The sequence below is a fragment of the Pelophylax lessonae genome, assembly GCF_965119305.1.
Source record: "Pelophylax lessonae genome assembly, chromosome: 4".
NCBI classification, from domain to species: Eukaryota; Metazoa; Chordata; class Amphibia; order Anura; family Ranidae; genus Pelophylax; species Pelophylax lessonae.
The window spans coordinates 631,390,934-631,414,610 of record NC_138771.1 but is presented as its reverse complement, the minus strand read 5'-3'; the positions used below and the strand labels follow the sequence as shown (position 1 = coordinate 631,414,610).

General features: G+C 45.2%; 1 protein-coding gene across 1 annotated transcript in view; it reads left to right on the top strand.

Moving 5' to 3' along the window:
* Positions 1-17,726, top strand: part of LOC309552863 (uncharacterized protein) — a gene marked incomplete at its 3' end in the record, with an annotated part of 268,170 nt that extends 250,444 nt beyond the window's left edge. The window contains exons 7-11 of the mRNA XM_082253774.1: positions 7,800-8,165; positions 12,615-12,710; positions 14,857-14,881; positions 15,181-15,226; positions 17,613-17,726. Of these exons, the coding sequence (XP_082109900.1) occupies positions 7,800-8,165; positions 12,615-12,710; positions 14,857-14,881; positions 15,181-15,226; positions 17,613-17,726 (647 nt within the window). The remainder of the gene's footprint in view (positions 1-7,799; positions 8,166-12,614; positions 12,711-14,856; positions 14,882-15,180; positions 15,227-17,612) is intronic.
* Between the last annotated feature and the right edge of the window lie 5,951 nt (positions 17,727-23,677).

The window sequence follows — 23,677 nt, the reverse complement described above, 5'->3', positions numbered from 1 at the left end:
AATCGACATGTGGAGGATCTGGACAACAGGGGTCGGCGAAAGAACTTGCGGGTGCGTGGCATCCCTGAGAGTGTGGAACACCAGAATCTTCCGCAGGCTGTGGTGGCCATTTGCAATGATCTACTGGGCAGACCTCCTGAAACACCTGTCGTCCTGGAGCGGATCCACCGTGCCCTGCGCCCTCGGGGCAGGGACAATGATCCGCCTAGAGACGTGGTCTTCTGCCTGGCAAACTTCCAGGTGAAGGAGGACGTTTTGAGGAATGCCAGAGTCCGCCAGCACCTCACATATAATGGCGCCGAAATCAAGATGTTTCAGGACCTCTCTAACATCACTTTACAGAGACGGAGAGAACTGCGCCCCCTGCTGGATGAGCTTCGCTCTAGAGCTATAATCTATCGCTGGAAGTTCCCCTTTGGTCTTTCGGCCACTTCCCAGGGCCGCACCGCTCTTCTCCGGGTTCCAGAGGACCTGGAACATTTCTGCTCCACATTGGCCATCCCCTATATCCACTTACCAGACTGGTACAGTGAATTCCGCCTCTCGCCTCTTCAGCGTGACGCTCCGATGGAGGGCGTACAACCGGCGGGCAACTTCAACTATGGCAGCAGCAGACGTAGAGCTCACCCGCCTTCTTCTCCACCGGCTGAGGGCGTTGGTCTACCCCGCAACGGCAGTCCGACGGCATCCCCTGACCACCGCCGAGCACGATGTACGCCCTAAATGATGCAGTTTCTCTGGCGTGAGTACCGGTTGTCCCCTGTGACGGTTTGTCCCGAGTTCTCCTGAGTTTTTTCCGGACACGGTCTGCCTGCTCAGTGTGTATCCCCATCACCTACACACCGTAACTACTACCCTTCTTTGGCCTGGACAATGGGATGTTGCTGTGTTCGAGGGGGCCCCCTGTCAGCTTGTTTCCCTCCGGACGCTATGCTGTGCCGTAACCCGGTTGGTCCCTGCACTGTCTGTTTAGGTCACTTCACCTGCTGATCCGTGGATGCCTTGCTCCCTTGGATGCCCGACCTCCCCCCGCACTGCCTTTTGCTTTCCTGCTGTTGTGGATGATGCTGTTGAGGTGGCTGCCCTCCCACCCCCCTCCGCCGAACTCTGTCCCCGCTCACGGTGTTGTGCTTAAACGAACCTCCTGCTATCCGGACGTGTTGTCTCACCCCTTGCCACTGGCAACTCCGCTTCCAGTCTAACTCTCTGCCTACTTGGACCCTCCTAGTCGCTACTGCTTTCCAACACCGCTGACTTTCCTTATGGGTGCTGCTGACTGTGTGTGTCTAAGAAAGTCCTGCTCTCTTGCGGTCAATACTGTGTCGTGCACTGAGGGATGCGAGCTGTGTCTTGCATTGTCATGCCGGCTGGCTCCTTCGGTGTGTGACCCCCTATCTGACGGCCTTATCGTATGAGACTGTTTTGAGGGGACTGTCTTCTTCTGTTGTGGTTGGGGGAACGGGGTGGGGGGGTGGTGGCGGTGGTTGGGGGGGGGGATTGGGTATCTCAGGCTGTGGTTTCCTTATTGCTGCCTTTAATCCACCGTATACTTTGCCTCTCTGCGCCCCGGCCTTTCCCTTGGTGGTACGGGAGATTCCGCCACCTGGGGGTTGCTGGGGGGCAGACTGGCTCTGTGGGAATTTTCTCACTGGCTCCTTGGAGGAATCTCCTTTTGTGACTAGATAATTCGGGCATGTATGCTGTTTTCATGGTTCTATGCACACTAACGATCTTCTCTTTACAGGTGTTAAGCTATATGGTTGTTATGCAGGCTCCCCTCCCTTGTTTCTGGGGGACAATGGGTGCTCACTGGGTACCTCCTTTTCTTCCCTCCATCCCTTTATACTTGAGCAATGTCACATGGTTCACTGTTGTTTTAGGTTGTGATGTTTCTTGGGCTATTTTCTTAGGGCTAGTCCATGTCCCGGTAGGTTCTACCCCCTCCCTCCGTGCCCTACTTCTGTACTCCTACATGTAGGGCTACTCCCCCTCGCTCTTTCCCTACAGGTATAGGCTGTAGGCCCCTATACTCTGGCTTGTACGCCGGAGCTACTCCCCTGGTTTCCCGCATTTCTAGGGCTCTTCCTTTAGCTTTCAAAGGCCTTTTCAGGTGCTTGGTGCTGACTCCCATTTTTGGATTTTTTTTTTTCACCTTCCACACTCGCCAACGGCTGAGGTATATACCTCTACCGAACTAGATCCGAATTTCGTTCCCTGTCCCTCCCCTAGTGGGGTAAGGCAGCTGGTTTTCTGATACCCTCGGTCTTTGTCCCCCTATCCGCTTCCCCTTTCCTGCTTGTTTCCCTGGTTTCCCTCCCCGTCTCTCCTACCTTTCTTCCTACCTCACCCCCCCCCTTTTTTTTTTTTTTTTTTGGGGTTTTTGATCGTACCTGTTGCTAACATGTCACATATCCCTCAGTTGGACCCTGACGCCCAAAAACTGAAAGTAGTTTCCTTCAACACTAAGGGTCTTAACACGCCACAGAAGCGGTCCACGGTTTTAACGCATATGCGCAGACTCCGTGCGGACGTGGTCTTTCTTCAGGAAACACATTTTCGCTCTGATGCCATTCCCCGCTGTTACAATAAATATTATCCTACTGTGTTTCATGCTACATCGGCTGACTCTAAGACTAAGGGGGTTTCGATCCTGATTGCCAAGCCTGTTCCCTTGACCATTTCGTCCTCTTTAGCGGACCCTCAGGGTCGTTACCTCTTCTTGACTGGATCTATTCGTGACCAGCCTCTCACTTTGGTAAATGTTTACAGTCCGAATTCCTCCCAAGTCTCTTTTTTCCGTGCTGTGGTTGCTGAACTGATTCCCTTCCAAAAGGGCACTCTCATTTTTGGGGGCGATTTCAATGTCCCTCTGGACCCTCTGTTGGACACCTCCATGGGTTCCTCTTGCCTTCCCTACAAGGCACTGAAACAAATCAAATTGAGCCTTCAAGATTTGTTCTTACATGACTCCTGGCGCACTATGCATGCACGTGATAAGGACTTCACTTTCTTCTCCCCGCTTCACAGGAAGTATTCCAGGATAGATTACATCTTTCTATCCCAGAGGGACCTGATATGTCTTACGGACGCTACGATCGAACCATCTGTTATCTCCGATCACAACCCGATCACGATGTCTTTGTCTCTGCCCATCTGTACCCCACGGGACAGGATCTGGAGGCTGGACGCCTCTCTGCTGACGGACCCTGCCCGTCTCTCCGAAATCCGCTCCGCCCTTGCGGACTATTTTCGCTGTAACTCTACCCCTGACACATCCCTGATCACCCAGTGGGCTGCACACAAGTGTGTAATCCGGGGAAAACTTTTGGCGCTGGCCTCTGCACTACGAAAGCAGAGGGAGGCGACTATTTCTGAGTATTTGTCTCAAATTTCCGCCCTGGAGAGGGCTCACAAGCGGACGCTGGCTCAAGCCACACATGACGCTCTCATGGAAACTAGAGAAAAGCTCCAGCTGGAGCTAGACAGGAGGACGCGTAGGAGCTTTTTGCTGTCTCAGAAGCTCTTTTATGAGCACGGCAACAAAAGTGGCCGCCTTCTGGCGAGAGCCTTGCATGCCCGAAAAGCCAAAACGGTCGTCCATCACCTTCGATCTGATTCTGGCTCGCGTATTTCCAATAATAGGGACATTGCGGGTGCATTTGAACGGTACTATCGTCAGTTGTATAATCTTCCGTGTGGGGACTCTCCCTCCTCTGCCTCTGAGTCGAGAGCGCATGCCCTCGACGATTTCCTTCACCGAAACCTGGCTCGGGGGATTTCGTCGGATTTCAAGACTTCTCTTGAAGCCCCCATCACTCTACTTGAATGGTCGTTGGCACTTAAACAGCTCAAACCAAATAGGAGTCCAGGCCCGGATGGCCTGTCTGCGGCTTACTACAAATCTTTTGCCGATGTTCTGTCCACCCCATTTCTGGAGGCGTTTAACTCTCTTTCGGCGGACCAGCCCCTGTCACTGTGTATGCTGGAAGCTCACATAGTTGTTATCCCGAAAGAGGGGAAGGATTCGACCTCTCCGTCCAATTATAGGCCAATTCCGTTATTAAACGTGGACATAAAAATCTTTGCTAGAATTATGGCAAACAGATTGCTTCCTCTCCTCTCTAGAGGGATACATCTGGATCAGGTTGGATTTATCCCTGGTCGGGAGGCCAGGGATAATACCGTCAAAGCTATTAACCTCCACCACGTTCTTTCGGTGTCCCAGCAGAGGGGGTTCTTTCTCTCCCTGGATGCTGAGAAGGCATTTGACAGGGTGTCGTGGGACTATATGGAAGCTGCCCTTCGCGCTTGGGGGTTGGGCCGCGCATGATGTGCTTCCTTATGTCCCTCTACGCTAATCCGAGTGCACGGGTCCGGGTTAACGACACCCTGTCGAGTGCCTTCCCCGTCCGTAACGGGACTAGACAGGGGTGCCCTTTGTCCCCCCTACTTTTTGTGCTGACTTTGGAGCCTCTCCTGAACAGTATTAGGGACAACCCGTCTATTCATGGGGTTAAGTTTGCTGCCAGGGAGTACAAGGTAGCTGCTTATGCAGACGATCTCTTGCTGTTCTTGACTGACCCTATTATTACCCTTCCTTCGGTCCTGCTGGAGTTCCGTAGGTTCGCCTCTTTGTCCAACATGAAAATCAATTTTGCCAAATCCTTTGCGCTAAATGTCTCCTTGTCCACTTCTGAAGTGCAATTGTGCAAGACCAATTTTAATTTTGTATGGAAGCAAGACTCCTTGACATATCTGGGCATTCAGATTCCGGCTGATCTGCGACACCTATTCCTCCGGAACTTTCCCCCGATTCTCCACAAAATCAAACAGGATCTCCTCGCTTGGACTCGGCTGCCTCTATCTTGGTTCGGGCGTGCTGCGGTCTTAAAGATGAACGTTCTGCCGCGGCTTTTGTATGTTCTCCAAACGGTCCCTGCGGCTATCCCGCGGACCTTCTTTGGGGACTACAAACGTCTTGTGTCCGCATTCTTATGGAATGATAAACATCCCCGCATCCGTTACGACCTTCTCTGCTTGCCCAAACACAAAGGGGGTATCGGTCTTCCTGATGCTCGAAACTATCACATGGCGTGCCACTTGGCGAGAATCATCGATTGGAACGTCCATGGGCTGCACAAGGACTGGGTATCCCTGGAAGGTGGCTTTACTACACTCGATTTAGCTACGTCCCCGTGGTTGAGCCCCACTCATTTGCCGCCCTCTCTTCGGCTTCACCCTTTGATAGGCCCAACTCTCCAATCTTTTCGCACAACATGCAAAACGCGTGGTGTCTCGAGGGCCCAGGGTCCGATGACCCCGCTTAGACTCAATCCTGATTTTCCCCCCGGCATGCACCATCATTATTTGCTTGACCACTGGCCGCAGGAACAATTGCGCATTCACCATGTCAGCGACGGAGTGGAGGTCTTTCCGGCCTCTTCTATTGCTCAGAAAGCACAGAAACCCCCCATTCCACCTTGGTCTTTCCTTCTGCTGGCTCACTATGTGCAAGCATTTATTAGGAGGTTTCCCTGTCGGGATTCCCCGACCACGTTTGATGGGCTCTACCAGCAGGAAGGCCCTCTCCGTAGACTTATTTCCATCACGCACTCTCTCCTGTTTGAGGACTCGGGTCAGCTCACTCGCTCCCGCTGTGTAGCCTGGGAGACAGACCTTGCCTGTTCGTTCTCTGAGGACGAATGGGAGCAGATCTTCTTGAAAAACCAAAAGTGTTCGCGAAACGTTACGACCCAAGAAAAGGGTTATAAAATTGTTTCACGGTGGTACCGCACTCCGACGCTCCTTCATAAGATCTCGCCTTCCGTACCCTCCACCTGCTGGAGGTGCCTAGCGGACACCGGCTCTCTGCTTCATATTCTGTGGTCTTGCCCACGTTTGACAACATTCTGGACAGAGGTCCACCGACTTATTAAGCAGGTAACTACGGATGATCTGGACTTCTCGCCGGCTCAATTCCTCTTGCACCATTCCCCCACTTCGCAAGCTTCCTATACAAAATCACTTACTGCCCAGATGATCAATGCTGCGCGCCAATGCGTTCCTGTTCTGTGGAATTCTACACAGGCACCTACGATTAAACAGTGGCTGCATCGAATTGCTGTCATTGCGGAAATGGAGGAGCTCATTCATATAGCCAATGATACCCCCACTAAATATCACAAGAAATGGGCGTGCTGGGCTCACTTCACAACCACACCGGAATTTTCTACACTTAACGCTTAGGTTGCATCTGCTCTTTTCCTGCTATCTTCAGGTTTGACTTTCCGTACTGGGGCTACTTAGATTATGTCTTGGTTTTCTGAGTCGTCTCCCTCACACCCGATGTCTCCGTTATTGTTGGCTATCATTACACATGGATTGGCATTAGTTTCTAGGTGACCCCACTTCTCCCTCCCCCCCCTTTTTTTTTTTTTTCCCTTTCCACCGCCTTCCCCTTCCCCCTCCTTGCCCTCCCTCCTCCTTCCTTCCCCTCCCTTCCCCTTTCTTCCCCCTTCCCACCCCCTACCTTATTTGGGTGCTCCGACCCGTCTGGCTGGTCCTCACGGCTCGCACCTCTCCTCAGCCTTTTCTGAAGACTATTTTTCTTTTTCTCTTTTTGGTACTGCCCCCCCCCCCGTTACTGTGCCTAGGCCGGTCTGGCCCAGGGCACGTCCACAAGCAGGGTCGTGACCCTTTCGCTTAAAGTGCCTTGCAGGGGTTTTCCTTTTGTCTTATGGGTTTCTATTGTGCTTTCGTACTCCTTTACATTTTTGGGTGTAGGGACCCCAAACCTACACCCTTCCCCTCCCCTCTTGTTTTGGTATGCCCTTGCTGGTTATACATTCTATGCAAGATTTGGTACATGCTCCAGGACCGTTATGTTTAGTTTGGAGTTTGCATCGATTGGAGTTGGTCCTGAGTCTTATTGGCCCTTTTATGTCTACATATGTGGGCGGGATACTCAATTGTTTGTTTTGTTCTCTACTGTATGTGCATGTTTACTCGCATATGGTTGTTTACTTTGTTGTATTGCATCTTTATTATTCAATAAAATGTTTTGAAAAAAAAAAAAAAAAACATGTACGAAGGGTGTAATTCCAGTGTCAATTACATTTTTATATTTTCTTCATTTTTTCTTTTTATCTCTAGCCCAAAATGTTTTTAACGTTTTAAATAATGTGGGGTAGGAAAGAAAATTGTATAATCTATGTTTTGCTTAACAGGAGGTGAGAGGAAATCTTCCTTTGGAAATGCCAACTGTGGTGACCACTGTCTAAAGTTGGCCAAAAGCTAGCAGAATTTAGTTTTTTAAATGTTCATATCAGGAATGTTCTTTTAGTTTTCTAATGGTTACTGGGGTTAAATGGATGTTTGTTTTTGACTGCAATGGCAAAAAAAATCTGAAGAGGCAAGAAAATGTTTCTGGAAGGAAATTACTAACAGTGAATGTGGTCTGCATTTGGGAAAGTCCATTTACTCCAAAATCCAATGTTAAAATCCAACTTTTTTAGGTACTTTTCAATGACATTTGTCAAGTCATTGACTTATCTGATGAGAATGTTTGTAGAAATGATCATACAAATATTTATTTCTGTATGACCATCTTAAGAGAGAATTTCCTCTCACTTTAAAAAACATTAGGTCAATTTGCCCAGAGTAGATCCAGTTAGAAATAAAATCCTGACAGAAGTTTTAATACTTTTCCTGATTTGGTCTGGAAAAAAAACAGCCCTATATATGTTTTAACTAAACACTGCCTAAGGATGTTGCTAATACGTTTTGTTCTTATCTGTTAGATAAAACAAATTCTTTAAACATCATCCAGCCAGAGGAAGCTGAATTCCATCATCGCACAACACTCAGTTGCAGCTTCACTGTAAAAGACAACAGCAGTATTTTAAGCACAGAAGTCTACTGGATGATCGGAGACCCAAGAGAGAACTACGCCTACCATCCAAACCCGGACTACATACACCCGGATTACAAGGGAAAGACCAGATTGGTGGATGGCTCCAATCTTCTTCTACAAGAGTTCCATGGGACAGATAACACCACCTTCTACTGCCGAGTCATAATAAGACGATGTGTGGCTAATGAAAGATATCCGAACCGCATACAGACAATCTTAGAGGATGGTGCTGGAACACGTTTAAGAATTAGAAGTATGCATTGACTGTTGTAAATATCAAAAAGTAGCAGCAGTTCTTATTCCTGATTTGTTTTGTGTGTGTGTGTTTTTTTTTTTGTAAATTGTTGGCGCAAATAATTCCATTTCCTTCATTCCTTTTTTAACCACTTGCCTACCGGGCACATAAAACCCCCTTCCTGCCCAGGCCAATTTTCAGTTTTCAGCGCTGTCGCACTTTGAATGACAATTGCGCGGTCATGCAACGCTGTACCCAAATTACATTTTTATCATTTTTTTTTTTCAAACAAATTGAGCTTTCTTTTGGTGGTATTTAATTACCCCTGTTTTTTTTTTTTTTTTTTTTTTTGCTGAACAAACAAAAAAAGACCAAAAATATAAAAAAAAAAAAAAGTTTTTATAGTTTGTTGTAAAGTTTAGCAAACAGGTAATTTTTCACTTTCATTGATGTGCGCTGATGAGGCAGCACTAATGGGCATTGATAGGCACTGATAGGTTGCACTGATGGGCACTGATAAGGCGTTATTAATGGTCACTGATATAGTGGCACTGATAAGGTGGCCCCTGGTGGGGACTGATGAGTAGGGATGATCGAATGGTTCGGGTCGACCATCGGTTCGACCTGAACATTGGCTGTTCGAAATTCGGCCGAATTTCAAACTTTTTGCCCAAAAAGTTCGGGAATTCGGCCACCAGAACCGCCCAAAATGCACTGGGTCAGGAAATGGGCTTAAAAAGCCTGTGATTGGCCCATAAACATTAGGAAAAGCTGATTGGAGTGACTAGGGGGTCCAGAGGCCAATCATTAGTGAATACGCCCCCCAGTATATAAGCTAGCCCCGCCACATCTCTAGCACAGTAATACAGGGATGTGGAATAGAGTGCAAGCATTAGTGTTACTCCTGCTGTTCTTTTACTGTGAGGAAAGGGATATGCAGTGTAGTTAGGGTTCTGTATACCATCATAGTTAGATTTAATAATTTTGTTTCTGTAGGGACAGTAAAAGTGTTAGGGTGACCGTAGTGTAGTTTAGGTGACCAGACCCTGCCATACCAAGGTGACCGTAATGTAGTTTAACTGACTTAGCCTGCTGCCATACCAGGGTGACCGTAATGTACTTTAGGTGAACTGACTCTACTATGCCAGGGTGACCGAACTCAAGGTGACCGTAATGTACTGTAGGGTGAACCGACTCTACTATGCCAGGGTGACCGAACTCAAGGTGACCGTAATGTAGTGTAGGGTTAACTGACTCTGACTGCTATGCCAGGGTGACCAAACCCTTCCATGCCAGGGTGACCGCCATAGAAAAAAGTTTGTTTCTATTAAAATTGCAATAGAACAGGATGGTGGCTTCGCCCCTGTGACACCCGGCTTTTTGTTGCAGGCGTTTATTGGGCATTTTTTGGGCATCTTTGGAGGCAGGCATGACATCTGAACTTCTGTTTCGGGGTATATATACACACACACATGTATGTATATATACACATACACATATATAGGTGTGAAAGTAGCAGAACCCTATGGCTGCGTTAATGAAATAATTAGCAGCCATAGGGCTTCGCTGCTATCACACCTATATGTCTGTATGTGTATTAATACATTTAAGTGTGTGTGTATATATACCCCTATACAGAAGTTCAGATGTTATGCCTGCCTCCAAAGACGACCAAAAAAACCGCCTGCAATAAAAACGCCCAGGTGTGCTGTTGCAGGTGTTTTTTTTGGACATTTTTGGGCGTCTTTGGAGGCAGGCATAACATCTGAACTTCTGTATAGGGGTATATATACACACACACTTATATGTATTTATACACATACACACATATAGGTGTGATAGGAGCGAAGTCCTATGCCTGTTAATTATTTCATTAGCGCTGACATAGGGTTCTGCTACTTTCACACCTATATATGATTATGTGTATATATACATACATGTGTGTGTGTATATATACCCCTTCACAGAAGTTCAGATGTTATGCCTGCCTCCAAAGACACTCAAAAAATGCCCCAAAAAAACGCCTGCAATAAAAACGCCCAGGTGTGCTGTTGCAGGTGTTTTTTTTTGGACATTTTTGGGCGTCTTTGGAGGCAGGCATAACATCTGAACTTCTGTATAGGGGTATATATACACACACACCTATATGTATTTATACACATACACACATATAGGTGTGATAGGAGTGAAGTCCTATGCCTGCTAATTATTTCATTAGCGCTGGCATAGTGTTCTGCTACTTTCACACCTATATATGTGTATGTGTATATATACATACATGTGTGTGTGTATAAATACCCCTACACAGAAGTTCTGATGTCATGCCTGCCTCCAAACACGTCCACAAAGAAGCCCAATAAAACGCCTGCAACAAAAAGCTGGGTATCACAGGGGCGAAGCCACTATCCTGTTCTACTGCAATTCTAATACAGACTAACTTTTTTTCTGATTCTGGACATGCTACAGAGCTGAAACTTCACAGGTACACTTTTTAGACCCCCCAGACACTAAATCCAAAGAAATCTTTTTTTTTTTTTTTTTTCAATAATTTGCTCTCTATCAAAAATTACATAGTTACATAGTTACATAGTTAGTGAGGTTGAAAAAAGACATCAGTCCATCCAGTTCAACCTATGATGTGTGTGTGTGTGTTTGCTTTTAACCGTACATTGTATACCCCTGTATGTTGTGGTCTTTAAGGTGCCCATCTAATAGTTTTTTGAAACTATCAATGCTCCCTGCTGATACGACTGCTTGTGGAAGAGAATTCCACATCCTTACCGCTCTTACAGTTAAGAACCCCTTACGCACTTTAAGGTTAAACCGCCTTTCCTCTAGTTTTAGTGAGTGGCCACGTGTCTTATTGTATCTCCTTTCTCTGAATAGTTTGTTCCTTATGCTAGGGTCGCCAGTACAGTAATTGTACATTGATATCATATCCCCCCTCAATCGTCTCTTCTCCAGAGAGAATAGGTTCAGTGCTTGTAGTCTTTCCTCATAGCTGATGTCCTCCATTCCCCTAATTATTTTTGTTGCCCTTCTCTGGACTCTTTCAAATTCCAGCACATCCTTCCTGAGGACCGGAAGAATAATCTCTTTATTTCTGGAATGAATCCCCTTTTTTATACACCCCAGTATTCTGTTGGCTATGCTTGCAGCGGCTTGGCATTTTTTTTCCAAGTTTGCCTTTCAATTAACCACTTTGCCACTGAGTACCGTAGTACTACTGCGGCAAAGTGGCTCGTTATCGTTTGACGACGTAGACCTACGTCGTCAGACACTCCCCCTTGTGGGCGGCGCTCGCGCGCCGCCGGAGGCTCGCTCCCGCTGCATTCAGTCACAGCGGGAGTCGGGCCAGGGGAGGAGCAGCGGCGATCACCGCTGCTCTGCCCCGATCGTCGGGGAGATCTAGTGTGGAGATCCGCCCGCCTGTGTAAACACAAGCTGGCGGATCTCCCAAGTGACAGGGAGTGACAGATCGGAGAGTTCAGCATAGCTGGACACTCCGATCTGTCCCTGGCTCACACAGTCATCTCCCTCCCCCCCACACGTCAGTAAGCACCAGGCATACATTAACCCCTCCCTCTCCAATAAAATTAACCCCTTCCCTGCCAGTGTCATTTTTACAGTAACAGTGCATATATATAGCACTGATTACTGCAGTAATGTCACTGGTACCCCCAAAAGTGTCAAAAATGTCAGTCAAGGGTCTGATCTGTCCGCCGCAATGTCGCAGTCCTGCAAAAAAAAACGCAGATCGCCGCCATCACGCGTTAAAAAAAAACACCAAAAATGACAGAAATCTTTCCCTTTGTTAGTAAGTGCAATAACTTTTGCGCAAACCAATCAAAATACGCTTATTGTGAATTTTTTTACCAAACATATGTAGCAGAAAACAAATTGGCCAAAAATTTTAAAAAAATTTGATTTTTACATTTTTGGGGGGGGGGGGAATTTCATATTAAAAAATGTGAAAAATATTGTTGTTTTTTCAAAATTTACGCTCTTTTTTTTGTTTATAGCGCAAAAAATAAAAATCGCACAGGTGATCAAATACCACCAAAAGAAAGCTCTGTTTGTGGGAAAAAAAGGATGTAATTTTGTTTGGATATGGCGTCGCACGACCGCGCAATTGTCAGTTAAAGTCGCACAGCGCCGAATCGCAAAAAGTGGCTCAGACGTAAGACAGCAAAATGCTCTAGTGGTAAAGTGATTAAAAAAAAGTTCACTGGAATGTCACCAAATTTACAACCACAAAATTGACAGCAAATCTAGAGAATTTTCCAGCTATTGCTTATTAAAGATATGCCTGTGGATGAGGAGGGTCCAGAGACATTTGATGATTTGGTATTTCAGGATTTCTCTTTTGGTTTTGGCTAGTAATACAAATCTACAGTTGATGAATGAAATTACTCTTATATGATCTCCTGGTATCTCTGTTAACTGTCTGTATCTTTCAAATTCCAGGAAACTCCACTCCAATATTACCAATTGTGCTGAGTGTGGCCCTTATCTTCCTGATAATCGTCATTGTATTGGTCATCTGCTGGATAAAAACAAGAGGTAAATCTGCATTTGTAAAAAAGGAGAAAACAACAGACCATGAAAGATATAAACCATAGATTTTCTAGTAAAATGTACGCTTGATTGGGGAAACTGGTGTAAGGTTTGGAAGACGGAAACAATTCTAAAAATGAAATACAAGGTAACTAGGTTCTTGATCAACGTACACTATCGAGATTTTTAGAACAAATGGGTGGGAGGGTATGTATGCATTGATCCTAAATATATCTGTAACATAAATATGATGGGTACTTATGTTATTATGCTTAAAACAGCTAAAGGGTCATGGGTAAGGAAGATATGGTGGGAACATTGGAGAGCAGAGTAAGAGGAAACAGTCACAAACCATTAACGTTTATCTCAAGGCATAACTTTATTTTAGTTTTGGATAGATTGGGGAAGGGTTAGATCCGTATTGCTGCCTGTGTTCCCCATGGGAACATTCATCCCTCTATTTGTACTAGTGTGTTTTATCCATTATAAAAAGTACGAATAAATACATTACATAAGACCAAAAGGAACAATTAAACCTCAAACATGACACAATGTAGAAATGGACTATACCAAACATATAGTATCCTGAAACCCTATTCATTTATCATAGCAACTGTAATTATTTCCTAAAATGGAGGGTAGGGACAGCAGGAGAGATGTGGCCTCCCTGAAACTGAGTGTATACGATCCAATGAATCTTTACCAAGAAGAATCTAGTAACTACCAGGTCTTTGCACATGTACCTGGCCTCTCTCATCCTGGCCCCCTTACCCCCTTTCTTTCCCCCACCTCCATCATCCCCCATCCACCCCCTACATCATGTGAAACAAAAAAGAAAAAAAAAAGAAAAAAAAATACAATAGAATCCAATACATATTTCTCCTTATTCCCTCCCTTACTTATCCCCTTTCCCATCCCTTACCATAAAGCGAAATTCCGGCCTCAAAATCCACTTTGGGCCATCCGCTTGCTCAGTGTCACCTAAAAAAGAAGGATAGTCCCGATTTTTTTTTTAAATGACTTACCTTATTATTGAAGAAAATATACTTACCTTTCTTCCACTTCCTCCCTCTGCGGCCGCGGCCCACGTCGTCACTTCCTGCTTGCATTGACTCCTGGGAGCTGAACATCATCGCTCCCAGGAATCAATGCGCCTGCACCGGCCCCACTCGTCAGTTCTGGGGCAGGCGCGTCATTCCCTGCTAAATAGCTTCTGGGCATGCCCAGAAGCTGTGCAGGGATGACGCGCCTGCCCCGGAAGTGACGAGCGGGGCCAGTGCAGGGCATTGTGGGACTGAAGAGGACACAGAAGAGGACGCAGAAGAGGACGCTCCGGCTTCAGCTGCCCACACCTGAGATGGCAGAGCTGGACAAGACATTTTCAAGTTAAGTATTTCTTCTACCTGGGGGTATTTTTATTGAAAAATTGTTTCCGAGGCCGGAACTCCGCTTTAAAATCACACACCCTCATCCCCTTTACCCTCCCTCCCTTCCTAATACCCTTTCTTACCCATTATCTCCTTTCCATATTATGGGGATTCCTCCACCTCTCCCCCTCTCCCCTCCTCCAATGCATTTTCATCACCTACAAGTCTTTTACGTATCAATTATACCGATTTGTACCAATAATCATTGTAACCAAGGGGAAAAAAAAGTGAAGGTAAGCCCAAAATTTCAAAATTTTCTCCAGAGCAGGAGGTGAGATGAAACCTTCCAATGGGGATACCCGTTCCAGGGACAACTGTCTAATAGGAGAATTCCCCTCTCTTTGGGAAATTTAAGGGCCATACACACCAGAAGATTTTCTGAAGACTTTTTCCTTCAGATTTACCTTTTCTATGTAGAGTAAGGGCCTGCCAGACTGCATACAAATTGAAAGTGTTTAGGTTTGACCTCATATTATATGGTTTTGGTAAGTCTACAGACAAAAGTCTTCAGAAAATCTTATAGTGTGTATGGCCCATAACTCAGATGTTTGTCTTCAAGAAATTCCCCCAATATGAGAAAGACAGCAAAAATTAAGCTGGTGGGGGCTTAAACTTTTCTCTGCTCAAACTAACATTTCTCTACAAAACTAAAAGAAAAGAAGTTCTGACTATACAGAGTCTTTAAATAGTAAATAACTGCAATTTTTTTTTATTTCCTCATATAGCTAACAAACCGCCTAACTCTACTAGGTATGTCTATATATTCTGTCTGTCTGTCTGTCTGTCTGTCTGTCTGTCTGTCTGTCTGTCTATCTGTCTATCTGTCTATCTATCTATCTATCTATCTATCTATCTATCTATCTATCTATCTATCTATCTATCTATCTATCTATCTATCTATCTATCTATCTATCTATCTATCTATCTATCTATCTATCTATCTATCTATCTATCTATCTATCTATCTATCTATCTATCTATCTATCTATCTATCTATCTTCAATACAAATGTATGAATCTGACTTCCACTAATTACCTTTGCTTCTTAGGGATACTTTTGCTGAAACTACAGAGAAGACGGAGGAGGATAAAAAAGTAGGTTAAATGTTTAATTATATACAACTCAAACAAACCCATGCAAGGAGTAACCTAATAGATAATCACCATTACTGCTTTTCACCAATTAACGGTAATAAATACTTCATCATAAAAAACAGCGCAAAACAGTGAATCATAGTACAAATATCATAAAAATTAATGATAATTAAAATAAAATAAAAAGCATTCAGAGAAAGTCCAACAACTTATAAGAATGTATAAATATGTGTTCGGCGAACAGTCCAAAGAATTGGTCCAAATAAAGTGCTCAAGAGCCTTACAACTGCAGTGGAATGTGCCAACCACCCTCTTGTGCTTGCACTTACCAAAGGATGTGGACCCCTTAGCAGTACTGCATTTGGGTCTATAAAGCTGAATGTTAAGTGGGAAGATATCAGCTCTCAAGTATCTTGAAGCTTGGCGCTCATAAATGGAGAAGAGAAGATTCCAATAGTGTAATAAAGCCTTATATATTAATGGAAATATTAAAATTGTAGGCAACATAGTGCATTTGGGTAAACAAAGGAAACAAGTAGTTCAATCACTCAATCTGGAATTGTGATGCAAAGCGAGCGTGGAATGCAAACTCTGCATTCATTCCACCGCTAAGCCGGACGTGACGTCAATAAGGAACCGGAATTTGCATCGACGCGTTTCGTCTCTCCTGCAGGGCGTTTTCAAAAACCTTTCAAAGAGTGTATTTTTCTGTAATAACACTACCTCTCTGTCCTGCTACTATGGCTGGTTAAAAACTAGTAATGATGAGTGGATAGATAAACCTGTACCCTCTCTATGATATGCTGAAGATTACATCTAACTTGCAGTTTGTTAAAATTCAGCTACCTTTTTTGTATGAAGGGGAACATGTTATTAAAAATCTGCTGTAGGGTTAGCTGGAGTTCTGCTTAAATGTGCTGGTCCAATCCATCTAAGTCTGCTAGTCTAAGTTTTTCATCACTCCCTATTTTTTTTAGAGACAGAATCTTCCAATACACTGATACAACATTTGCTGTGACCCCATTTTACAGTGAGGGGGCTGGCATATCCAAAATAGAGTTGAGTGAACAGTTTGAGCCGAGCAAAAGTTCAGCCTGAACATCGCCTATTCAGTGCACAGTGCATTCCAAGTCCTGAGTGAATAGCTCGTTGTTAAGGAGCGGCCTGGAAAGCCGGTCACAGTGTCCTTTACAACAGATGAGGCATCAGCTGTCAAAGGGCTTCCCTGCTAGAGTACAATTTACCCCATACTTATTCACATGGGGGCCCCCGGATTCCGGATTCCCATAACCCCCACCGCCCGCAGACCCTCATGACCACAGCCCAGGGTAGTGGGGAAGAGGCCCTTGTCCCCATCAACATAGGGACAAGGTGCTTTGGGGAGGGGAGGGAGGAGAGCTCACTTGCCCCCCCCCCCTTTTCTGGCCTGCCAGGCTGCATACTTGGATAAGGGTCTGGTATAGATTTTGATGGGGCCCCATGTCGTTTTTATTTTTTTTATTTTGGCGTAGGGTTCCCCTAAAACCCATACCAGATCCAAAGGGCCTGGTATGGATTGAGGGGGGACCCTCACACAGTTTTTTTTTTTTTTGTTTAACATTTTTTATTGCCGGCAATGGTATTGTTTTGCCGGCAATTTAAATGTTATTTTTTTACTTTATAAAAGTCAGTGTAGCACTGCCCCTAGAGGGCTGCTCAGAATTGTACTTTCTGTAGAAACTTATCACTTTAGACACTTGGCTCAGGCAATGAACAGTCCAGGGGATTTGGTTTTTGTGTTTTATTTTAGAACTGGGACGGGAGAAGGGAGAAGGGATGAGTGGGATACTCCAACTATGAACTATGCACAAATCTTGAGGACAACTGACTGTAGTGTGTGCGGAAAGGCCACTGCTTCACCTTTCCACTGAAGGGAAGTAAACTAATATGATCCTGATTTAGTTCCTCTTCAGGGTCCTAACTTGACACCCACTTTCTCACTTGCTGTGTGTGCTAGCCCCTGTCCACTGACTCTCCACTGGTGTGGTCCCCTTCCTGGGCAGACCCCTGGCAAGCTTCCCGATACTCGCTGACACTTTTTTTTCCCAAGGTTGCTCTGCCTTCAGAACCACTTGTCCACTGGACCTCCTGGCTCAGCACCACACTTCTGGCTCACTAGGCCGACCACCTGTGACCACCTTCCATACAGACAGGAGGAGAGATAGCCGTCACCCTCCTCCTGGGACATGGCTTCCCACCCAAAGAGGGGCAAAAAACCTCTACTTGATGTCACCATACCACTGAACAATAGTAACCTGATGCACTTCAATAAAAAACACAAAAAAATACATGTTTTAAATGGCTTTATATATTTTAACCTATACTTTTTATTTTAATACCCCAATAGGGTGAATATTTGGTATATGCTACTGTGGACCACTCCTCTTCTACACTGAAAAAGACAGAGAGCTCAACGGATCCCGATATAGAGGTTGTCTATGCAGATGTGAAAAAGAAATGAAAAAAAAAAAAAAGGAACTGGACTGGAGATACGTGATGTTGCTGAACTCTAGGGACTTTTTTTTTTTTAGCTTTACCAAAAGGCTTTCGAGGGAGGAAGTCCCAGTTCCTCTACTCTATTTTACCAATAAGACAAACAGGATGAGAATGCAGCATTGTTTGCAACCCCAATTAGCTCTAGTCATACACAGATAAAAGAATTTAAAGTGAATCTGCATTATGCCTATAATGTAATGAATTCCCTTGACTTACTAGGAAAGTCAAAACTCCTGCAGAGCTAAGCACACTAACGTCACCATTCAAAACGATATCTAGGAACTAGTGATCGACCAATATCGTTTTTTTATTGACAATACCGATATTTTGGTAATCCGATATCGGTATCGGGCGATATTGGCCGATATTTACGGACATTTAAAAAAAATTATTATTTTTTTTTTTCACAGGTACTCTGCACTTAAAAGCATTCAAAACGCCAAGTTTGGCTGTTTTGAATGCTTGCATTTCTTTTAATTTGCCACCGAGTACCCGGAAGTCATGTCATGACATCACTTCCAGGTTTTTTACATGGAGACCCAATCAGAGCCGAATGCGGCTTTGATCGGGTCTTCTCTTCGGTGGCCGTGCAGGTTGGATGCCTGGGTCTCCCAGTGGGACGGGAGACCCGGGCGAGCCGCGGAAGGTGGTGGGAGGGGGAGACGCCCCCTCCCGCTCCTTTTAATGACAGCCTAGCGACTTCTCATGTCATTACAAGACAGCCGACCTTCGGCTATGGACGCCGGTACCGGGCCGATGCCTCTAGCTGCAGGCATGAATCCGGTACAAGCACTTTCCTGAAATATCGGCAATATTGGTAACTTCAGGGGCCGATTCCGATATATCGGGGAAAGTGCATATCAACCCTCGATATGTCGGCATTGCCGATATTCGGTCAATCCCTACAAGGAACAAACCAACTTTTAACCCCCCACCATCTCAAAACTATGCCCCCAATTGTAGCCATACTCCCAAAAGCATGCAACCATTTTTAATGTCCTCAAACAGTTGGTCAGAGACTTTTGGAACAAGAGGCTTAAAGAAAAGACAGATTTCAAACAAGAAGCACCAAGATACTGTATGCATGCATAGCTTGGAGAGACGCCTTGAAAGGTATCAGGAAGAAAAAGCGCACGTGGCTCCATTATGGGTTGGCGTCTGCACAGTGCGACTGGTGGGTTGGCATTGGTACAGTACAATGTGTATACTGCTGGAGGGCCAAGGACAGTGGCAGGGACACATGCACCTTAAAATAGGGACTGTCGCAGGAAATTGGGTACATATGGTGTTCACCCCCCATGCCATAAGCCACCGCATAACCAGTCCTGGGGATTGGCCGTTTAGTCACCATGCAATCAACTAAAAGATTCCATTAAAAGACGTATGTCAAACAAATTTAACCACCGAGGTGTTTGATCCAGAGGAAGCCAAAACAAAATCACCTGGGCAACTTTGGCACATAAATTCAGCACTTCAGCCCTGGAAGGTTTACCCTCCTTCGTGACCAGGCCTTTTTTTTGCGATACGGCACTGCATTACTGTAACTGACCATTGTGCGGTTATGCGACGCTGTACCCAAAAAAAATGGATGTCCTTTTTTTCCTGCAAATAGAGCTTTCTTCTGGTGGTATTTGATCACCTGTGCGGTTTTTATTTTTTACGCTATAAACAAAAAAGGCTGACAATCTATAAAAATAAAGAATATTTTTTACTTTCTGCTATAAAACACACAAATAAAAAAATGTAAAAAATCAAATGTGTTCTGTAAATGTCATTTAGGCCAATTTGTATTCTGCTACAAATTTTTGGTAAAAAAAGAATCCCAATAAGTGTATATTGATTGGTTTGCGCAGAAGTTTTTACGTCTACAAACTATGGGATATTTTTATGGAATTTTTTATTTATTTTTTTACTAGTAATGACGACGATCAGCGATTTTTAGCAGGACTGTGACATTTCGGAGGTCAAATTGAACACCTACCTGACCCCTTTGGGAATTTTTTTGGGGACCAGTGACACATACAGTGATCAGTGCTAAAAAAAAAACGACTGTACTAACAACACTGACAGGGAAGGGGTTAACATCAGGGGCGATCAAAGGGATACGTGTGCTCCTAGGGATTGCTTACTAACTGTGGGGAGGGTGGCTTAACCTAAGGAAGACAGAGATCCATGTTTAGCACATCATCCTCTGACAGGCCGCCCTTCTGCCTCTCCTGTGAACGATCTGCCGGACCCGCTGATTGACTCTCGCTTTGTCGAATCACAGCAGGAGTGGGTAGCTGGCAGCGCGCGTGCGCATGTACCAGACCCTGTGCATGAAATTACATACAGGTATATCTGTGTGGGGCGATCCATAAGAGGTTAAAAAAGAAAAAAAAAACAGGAGAGAAAGAACCACTGTCTAAGTGTAGAAGGTATGGAAAATCATGAAAACATGGAAAAATAAGATAATGAACTTACATACAAGTAGTTGGATACCGCTCTACAGGGTAACCAACAGGGTGAATGTTTCCAGTAAGTGAATTCAACAGAGTGGCTTGAAAAAGGGACTCCACCCTGAAACGCTTTGCCATGCCCCCTTGTACTATGACATCATCGCAGCCTCTGGTCGCCTCAGTGTGGTCTGTAGCAATCGCTATTTGTGTCTATACAGTCTATCCAAGCTGGTTCTTCCTGGTTCCTGTCTCCCTGTGTCATCTGGCCAATAGAGGAGCTCACATTGGCATTCCACACCTGAAGTGCTGTTGTCTATTGAGACCTAGGACCTCACCACCTGCTGGCACAATTTTGTTACTGCAGCTTTCTATTTGATTACATGAGAGAACGATACTGTTTCCTTTGTATACATGATGATTTAATAAATACAACACTGAGAGCTGGTTCAGTGCCGGTTCACACTAGGGCGACCTGTGAGGTGACCTGGTCGCCTCACAGGTCGCCGCAGGTCGCCTCCCATAGGGAAGCTACGGACCCGTTCTAATAGGAGTGACACAAGTCGCTCCGACCTAGAAAAAGGGTCCGGAGCTTCTTTGGGGCGACAAGGAGGCGACCGCCATAGACTTCAATGTTATGAAGTCCGTGGCGGCCGCTCCGAGGTCGCGGCGCGCTGCTCGCACCGCGACCTCGGAGGTCGCCACCCGAAGTAGCGTCGCGGTAGTGGGAACCGGCGCTCACACTACCACTACCAGAAAGTCGCCCCGTGACTTGAAGAGACTTGTTTAGAGACTTGTTTAGAGACTTGGAAGAGACTTGTGCACTACTTTGAAGAGACAGGCGACTTTGTCTGTGGGGAATGCCTAATCTCTTTCTTCTTCCTGGAAAGTCTGATAACAAGTCGTGTCAATTAAGATAAGGAGGCAACTCCCATTGAAGTATATGGGACAGTCGGATCACAGGTGGCCTCAAAGTAGTACAGGACCCTTTTCTGAAGTCGGAGCAACTTCAGTAGTGCCAATTAAGATGGCACTGATTGATTAACATTGCTTTTGTTATGTCAAGCTACCTGGGGCAACACAAGTTGCCTCACAAGTCGCGCTAGTGTGAATGGGCTCTGAGAGTGGCGCTTTCTCTCCTGTGTTTTTTTTTTTCCTTTTTTTAATTTAACCACTTTACCACCGGAGGATTTTGCTATCTTACGTCTGGGCCACTTTTTGCGATTCGGCACTGTGCGACTTTAACTGACAATTGCGAGGTCGTGCGAAGCCGTACCCAAACTAAATTTAAGTCATTTTTTCCTCACAAAAAGAGCTTTATTTTGGTGGTATTTGATCACCTGTGCGATTTTTACTTTTTGTGCTATAAACAAAAAAAGAGCGTAAATTTTGAAAAAATAACAATATTTTTCACATTTTTTTATATGAAATTCCACCCAAAAAAATTTAAAAATCTAAATTTTTTTAAATTTTTGGCCAATTTGTTTTCTGCTACCTATGTTTGGTAAAAAAAAAAATCACAATAAGCATATTTTGATTGGTTCGCGCAAAAGTTATTGCGTTTACTAACTAAGGGAAAGATTTCTGTCATTTTTGGTGGGTTTTTTTTAACGAGTAATGGCGGCGATCTGCGATTTTTTTTTTGCGGGACTGCGACATTGCGGCAGACAGATCGGAACCTTGACTGACATTTTCGACACTTTTGGGGGTACCAGTGACATTACTGCAGTAATGAGTGCTGTAAATATGCACTGTTACTGTAAAAATGACGCTGGCAGGGAAGGGGTTAATTTTATTGGAGAGGGAGGGGTTAATGTATGCCTGGTGCTTACTGACGTGTGTGGGGGGAGGTGACTGAGTGACACAGGGACAGATCACAGGTTCAGCTATGCTGAACCCTGCAATCTGACCCTGTCTGTCACTTAGGAGATCCGCCCGCTTTGTTTACACAAGCGTGCGGATCTCCAGACTCGATTCCCCGACGATCGGCTGCTCCTCCCCTGGCCCGACTCCCACTGTGACTGAATACAGCGGGAGCGAGCCTCCGGCGGCGCGCGCCCCCTACGCACCACAAGGGGAGGAGTCCAGCGACGTAGGTCTACGTCACTGGACGGGAACAAGCCACTTTGCTGGTCGACAAGTGGTTAAATGGTAATGGTGGGAAAGTTCTCAGATCCCATTTGGAAGAGAGATTGCTAACACTGTTAAAAGTGTGAAGCTGTAAAAAGTCTGAATACTTATATGAACTTCCATAAACTCATAAAGACTCTGAATACTCCACTTGGACATTGGATGAGGTTTTTCGTATTTTTTTTTTTACACTCTTGACCTACTAGCCCAGGGTATTGCTTGCCTTTGCGCCTGTTCAACTTGGTACATCCCTTTGCAGAGGTATACTTTGTCCATTATTATTCTCTGGGCAACTTTGGCACATGTAGGGGAAAAGTTATTTTAGCTTCACATGTATAGTTAGATTAACTCCATGGATCAAATTATCCCCACATTATCTGTTTGTAAATAGTGTTGAGCGAACACGGACTGTATTATTCGTGTTCGTACCGAATAATTGGATTTTTTGTACCCGAACACGGACACGGACACTTTACTGTATGTTCGGGTAAAAATCCGTGTTCGGTCGTTTTATTTCCGGGTTTTGCATGCTTTGGCGCTCTTTTCATGGCGGGCTTTCAACAGCCAATCAACAATCGTTTAACTGGTGTGCCTTAAGCCATCCCAGCCATGCCTGCAAATGTCTCAGTAGCTGTGATTGGCCGTCTGAAGCATGTGACCAAGTCTTTATAAGTTCGAGGCAGCCGCAGCGGCGTCATTATGCTGCTTAGATTCAGGGACAGAGAGCACACATCAACGTGCTGGCTGCTGATTAGGGAAAGATAGGCAGGAAAAAACCATTTGTGTCCGGATAGAATTGAGGGACAGGTCGGAGTGTTTAGGCAGGGCGAGTTGTAGGCATTTTAGGGATAGAGTCTGCTGAATTATATAGGGTCAGTGTCTTCTACAAACTACAATCGATATTGCTGTGTGGGGGGTGGGGTGAATCTGCACTCAATCCTGATCTACGATCTCTTCTCAATCCTGTTAGGGACAGAGTCTGCTGAATTTTAGGGAAACTGTGTTCTACAAACTACAATCGATATTGCTGTGTGGGGGGTGGGGTGAATCTGCACTCAATCCTGATCTACGATCTCTTCTCAATCCTGTTAGGGACAGAGTCTGCTGAATTTTAGGGAAACTGTGTTCTACAAACTACAATCGATATTGCTGTGTGGGGGGTGGGGTGAATCTGCACTCAATCCTGATCTACGATCTCTTCTCAATCCTGTTAGGGACAGAGTCTGCTGAATTTTAGGGAAACTGTGTTCTACAAACTACAATCGATATTGCTGTGTGGTGTGGGATTGGAGATAGGCAGGTGTCAGTGATCCACATCCATTTTTCTGTGTGTGAGCTGCAGTGAACACAA